The sequence below is a fragment of the Plectropomus leopardus genome, chromosome 15, assembly GCF_008729295.1.
Source record: "Plectropomus leopardus isolate mb chromosome 15, YSFRI_Pleo_2.0, whole genome shotgun sequence".
NCBI classification, from domain to species: Eukaryota; Metazoa; Chordata; class Actinopteri; order Perciformes; family Serranidae; genus Plectropomus; species Plectropomus leopardus.
The window spans coordinates 29,564,797-29,570,796 of record NC_056477.1 but is presented as its reverse complement, the minus strand read 5'-3'; the positions used below and the strand labels follow the sequence as shown (position 1 = coordinate 29,570,796).

The following is a 6,000-nucleotide window of genomic DNA, read 5'->3' as shown; positions in this document are numbered from 1 at the left end:
TCCATTTAATGTCCTAGCAAAAGGAGTATGTGACTGTTCTAAGGAGTGAGTAAAATAGAAAGTGCATTTTTTTTCTCGTTCACTGGAATTCAACAGAATAAAAAAAGATCAAAGCAACTTTTTTTTTTATGTCAGATGGAGCAGAATTATTAATTTTGTAGAAATAGCAAAGAAATCAGTAAAGGTACTCTGTTGGAGTATTTGGTGGTACGGTGTAGATCAAAGGCACATCACAGCTTTGTATCTCACTGGGGATTGTTGCACACGCACAGAAAACACAGACACATGCACAAGCCTTCAAAATACATTTCCCATGTGGCTCTGACACACAGTCTTACGATCTACAGTCATGTTCGATGGAGGAGTTCGGAGAGGCAACAAATGTTGATCCACAGCATGGTGCTTTTTTAATTTGGAGCCTGTAAAAGGGATAACATAGCATTTAAGAAAGTCCATCTCAGCCTTTATTGTGGATATGATCCTAGAGAAATCAAATGAAGCAATGGATGATCAGAGGGGGCGTTTATCTCAGATTCTCTTACGCGGGTGTTTTCTTTTTCTCTCGTTTTTTTAAATAGTATCCTTAAAGAATGTCCTCGATTACAACTGTTGTCGTTCTAACAGTCAAAAAAGGAAAAAAAAGGAAATTAACATTCAGTAAACATTCTTCTCTAAAGGTAGTTTCCCTTATATAATCTGTATTTTTTTCTCTGCCAGTATACATAAACAAGTTTAATAACATACCAATCAGTGGTTATTTCACAATTGGAAAAAGCACAAAATGTTTACACTCTTTTACAGGTAAATAAAAGTTTTTGTCGACTGTTTTCAATAAGGGCGTAGCATACTTCATAGTTCATCTCATGACGTTCCCCACATCCCCCGCTATTCTGCTATTAGATCTTTACATACAAATATTGACAAAGTGGTGGCTTGTGCTCAGAAGCCATCGAGTCTTTATGAGAGTAATAATCATCAGGAGGAGGGGGGAGGAGGGCTGGGGATGCTGAGGAGGGAGGGGGCTGTGGGCTCATAGCTGGCCCTCGCTGCAGTGGCTGTCCTGACTGCCACCGGGCTTCTCTGCATCCTGACCGGGCAGTTCCTTGAGGATGAGGGCGGCGCTCCGCTCCGAGAACTCGTCGCCGTCGGGCTCCAGACCGTCGGGGCAGGGCAGCTTCAGAAGCTCCTCTCTGAGCTGAGCCGTGTGTCTCTGCAACACACACACACACACACACACACACACACACACACACACACACACAGTCAGGCTTAACATTAAATCAAACATTAAAGGAAAAGAGATTTACCCTTACAGACTGCTGCATTTTACATGCTTTTTCATTCTTCATTTTTTGGGTTAGGGTTTTTGGCTGTGTTCATGCATATGGTATACATTTTTGGAAAGATTGTGTTTTTTCATTTAATCTGTGAATTTCCAGCTCAGCTCTTATAGTAAGTCTAAAATACACTGTGGAAACTAAATTGTTACATTCAGACTGTTAAGTGCAAAAATGCTCCATTGAAACCCATTCAAACTGCAATTTTTAATCCCACAGCCATCAAAACATAAAAACATGCATTGTATTATTTCTGGGTGTCATTCCGGGCTTTTGCCTTGGAATTGATCATTTTTACTTTTTCTACCTGATGACATCATTTTTACCATATTTGACATGTGGAGAAAATACATGCTAGACAAATCCCAAACTGTCATCATCATCAAAAAAAAAAGACAAGAAAATCTGACACATCTGATACTAGCATTCAGCTCAAAGCACATGTATGCATGATGCAGGTCTGCTCAATACATTTTAATGTTCTCTCGTCTCCCTCAGTATTTCTCTCTTTCTCATTCAGGATTCATTTCACAAAAGCTGGTTAGCCTCTGACCCACGTCCTTCCCAAGGGTCAGGATGTCGTGAGCACTGACTGACAGGCAATTGACCCCCATCACAGTGTCTGTCTGAATGGGGAGTCAGTAGTTAATAGTTTTGGGGCAACAATAGAGCCCTATGGCACAGAGGGAATAAGATCAGACTTTGAATACACACACTATACTTGGTAGGAGGAGACGTCATCTTTTTAAAAGACTGGCTGACAATCAGAAAAAAATGTACATGTCACCAGACTGATGGTCAAGAGATGAGGTGATACACATCAGCAACATCATGGGCTCCTAATAAGTTAGCACTGTCTCTCCTCCAGCTGCTCCAGCTGCTCTCTGGCCATCACATCACACTGTGTGTGTTCTGAGGAGCTTCAGGTGTGAATGGACAAAGTGCCGGGACCCACTACCTGCACGAGCAGAGTGCACAAACTGTTTTTTTTCCTCTCTTCTTTGTATGCTATCCGTGTTGAGCCTCCTGCAGACTGTGAGGTTTTTGCAGTCTTATCAGTTTACTGCAGCTCCACTGTGTAATATAGATCTTTGGAAATTTGGGTACGACATCAAGTTTGATGTATGCAGACTGTGAGATGACATCACCAACTGAATCACCGGGGGAGATGAGCAGCTAGGCAAGAAACGTCCAGCAAGATGCAAGAAATTAGTGAAAGGTTACATGAAAACGATTGTAAAAAGGGGCATAAAATAGGGATAGCAGAACTTTCTGGCTTATTTTCAGGATATTTTTTTGTTTCTTTTTAAATTATTTATTGAGTTGCTCAATGCCCTCCTCTTATGTTTTTCAAAGTAATCACACCAATTTGCCCAGGTTTAACCCTTTGAAACCTGAGCAAATTGGCTTGTTTTGTTTTGTTAAAAACATGGAAAGAAGTCAAGTCAACTCAGAAAGAAATGACCCAAAAATGAGCAAACAAATTAAATTTTAAAAAATTAGGAACCCCCCCCCCCCCCCCAAACAAACAAAAATAGAAAGTAAAAGGAAGATAAGGAAATTATCTAACTATATTCAAAAAATAGTAATTTTGGTAAATCTAAACAAGTTTTCTAATAATGATAATTGAGACATTTTATTCATGAAGTGCTTTTAAGGAAACTCAATGAAGAACTCAATGACACTTTTCAAAAGTAAAGTATGATCAAAAAATAAAATACATTAAAATACATAACAAAATACACACAACGTTGAAATTTATTATTTATATTAATTAGCATTGAAAGCCGTTTTAAACAGGTGGGGAGATTTTAAACATTTTACCCAAGCTTTTTTTTAAAGACATTTTCTAGCTCTACACATTTCTTGCAACTTGTTGGACAATTCTTGCCAGGTTACCATTTTCCCTCATGCTTTTGGAAAAAGATCAAGCCAATTTGCTCAGGCTTCAGAGATTCAAATACCTGTGAAAGTTGTCTGAATGCAGCACAAGAAGAGCGTTACAGCTCCAGGTTTCAAAGGGTTAAGGTGTATACAATATAACCACATTGTCAACAGTTTGACTCCTGGCTGGGAACCTTTGTTGCATGTGGTACCCGCCTCACTCTGCACTGTCAACTATAAAATAATGCCAAAAAAATCCTTAGAAAAAACTTCCTTGCTTACACACATATATGGGGAGAATGTGGAGAAAGAAGCGTGCTTTCACTGTTGACGATGGGAGCTAAATAAAAGGACTGGGGAGCGTGGCGTCCAGAGTGTGGCCTGCAGCTGTGGGACAGTGGCTGCTGCTATCAGAGGAGCTGGATTATTTACAGCGGGGTAGTTGTGCTTATTTACCGCCAGAGGGAGAAGAGATGAGAGCTGCCACAGAGAGCCGAGACACACTTTGTGGTTGCTTATTGTGTTTGACTGTGTGTATCTGTGTATGTTATGAGCTCCAGCGTGTGTGTCGCAGAGGGAAGTCGGCTGGGGACATGACACGTGGCGGGCTGTCCAGAGCCTGCTGTCCACTGCAGCCAGTTCACTGCTAATTAGCAGGACAGGAGGGCTCAAAGACAAACTGTGTCTATAGTCTGCTTCCTGTGTCAACCTCAACGTTTTCAACAGCACCGAAACGGGAAAACTGGGTCAATTTAGCAAAGTCGGACTTTATGTCGAGATTAACACAAAAGCAGCAAGTTTATACTCCCTTTACCTAAGAAAGTAGATAGGTCTAGTTCAAACGTTAATGTCATTAACCTCATAGCTCCATGCAGCCTTTATGACAGCACAAATACAGCCAACAGATGGCATATTCATTCTGTTCTACAGTTCTTTAAATGTCTTTGTCGTCTCTTATGTTTTCCCACGATCTGTGCAGTACTGCTCCATTTCATCCACTTCTGTGAGCTCTCATTAAACCATGTTCAGAGCTAAAAATCACCTGCCAACTAATGATATCCAAAACCTGTTTCAAATGAAAGACACTTTACTCGATTTTGAGAGGCCATGCAGCATTGTTGCAGCGTCGCTGCCTGCTGCTATGAGGACTGTATTTCCATATTTATGCGCACAAACTCCACTCATTTATGAAGTCGTGCAGCTCCTGCATCGCTGAGAACACAGTCCTGCAAATATTTCAGAATAAAATGCCTAATGTCAACAAATGATGGGATTCTGTCCACAGAGACGCTGTCAGAGAGCTCTTGTCTTTAAGACAGGTGGGCTGCTTTTGATAGTGTGACTGTTTTCTGTATTGATGTGTGTGTGTGTCTGTGTATTTGTTTATTCAGATTGATCTGTTCTTGTTTTGTCTTAAATCTTGTTTAATTAGATCAAGATGTGTATGGTGAATATTGGGTCAGAAATTGGTAATGTATTCATTTATTAAAAAAAAAAAAAAAAAATGAAAAAAGGGAGTAGGATTTGAGTGATTTAAGTGTTCACTTCCTCTTGCTCACATTTGTTACTGAATATGTCCGATGGGAATTCTGGTGTTGTTTTTCTTGCTTATATTTCATTTCGGTCTACTATTTTATTTGCCATGTTCGGAGTAAAGTTCTAACTTACTGCTACTACCAAATACAGATAAAACGTAGTGCGGACAGCAGGCTCCATCTGTGTTAGTGTACGTTTGTAAAGTTGAGCATAAATGAGCCCTTAGAGTCCATAATATTGACGGTTGTGCACTGAGAACATTTCATGACGTTACCTTTAGTGCAGCAGCATGGTGAGACATGGTGCGTCCGACCCTCTTGTCGCTGCTGTACTGCTGGATGTCAGCGATCCACTCCTCACACTGAGACATGATCTCTGTCCGCTTCAGGTAGAAGTGTTTGTGGATCACCTGCAGATACAGGAGACAACAGTGAGAGTTAATACAGTCAACTTTTCTAGTGTTTCGCAGTGTGGATGTGACATGTACAGCCTGAGCCTGTAATTTAAAGCTTATTTGCCTCCAGCTTATTTTATTCACATATAACCTCATTTATCCAGTATGAGTAGAACCTATGTATGAAACTGTCAGAGCCTTCTGCAGTGAAAATTTTGGTGTCTGGTATTTTTATTTTATGTGTGCAATGAAAACACATTGATAATCTGCACACACACAAAGACACACAAGCAAACAGAGACGGAGCTCTTACGTCTGATTGGAAGAGAGCAGAGGAATCAAATCACTTGTTGACCAGTGCAGAGAGATGCGCTTCTGTTGTGAATTGCCAGGTGACTGCTGACAGGTGGCTGTGCAATTGACACAATAAAGCCCCTCCGCATCCAGTGTCAACATAGCCTTGTGTGTCATTATTAAGTTAAACTGCTAACCACTGGCCTGACATGCATACTACAGTGTTTTTGGTTGTTTTTGTGGATCTGTGTACATGAGGATGATTTTCACAAATTTATCATAAAAACACAGATTTCTTTTAAACACGCATTGGCAATTCTGTTTTTAGTACGGCCGTTCTTGTCTAAACATGGCCTTAAGCTAAAGTATAAATAAAGGGAAAATGCCCCCCAAAAAATCTTTGTAAAAAAAAAAAAAAGCTCACATTTTGGCAGATAATAATCTGTATTTTAATAAATGCAATAACTTGAGAAACATTGCCATCCTCTATAGAAAAGGTGGGCTGAAGTCTATTCACTCCTGCTACAAAGAATCTAATGAAGCACGTCTTGCACT

The 6,000-nt window shown here is 40.2% G+C and overlaps 1 protein-coding gene across 6 annotated transcripts in view; it reads right to left on the bottom strand.

Moving 5' to 3' along the window:
* The window catches only part of birc6 (baculoviral IAP repeat containing 6), a 138,565-nt gene continuing 132,565 nt past the window's right edge, over window positions 1-6,000 (bottom strand). For all 6 annotated transcript variants that reach the window (XM_042501765.1, XM_042501768.1, XM_042501766.1 and 3 more), the window contains exons 72-73: window positions 5,032-5,166; window positions 1-1,210 (exon numbers count right to left, since the gene is read on the bottom strand). In XM_042501765.1, the coding sequence (XP_042357699.1) occupies window positions 1,031-1,210; window positions 5,032-5,166 (315 nt within the window). In that variant the 3' untranslated portion in view covers window positions 1-1,030. The remainder of the gene's footprint in view (window positions 1,211-5,031; window positions 5,167-6,000) is intronic.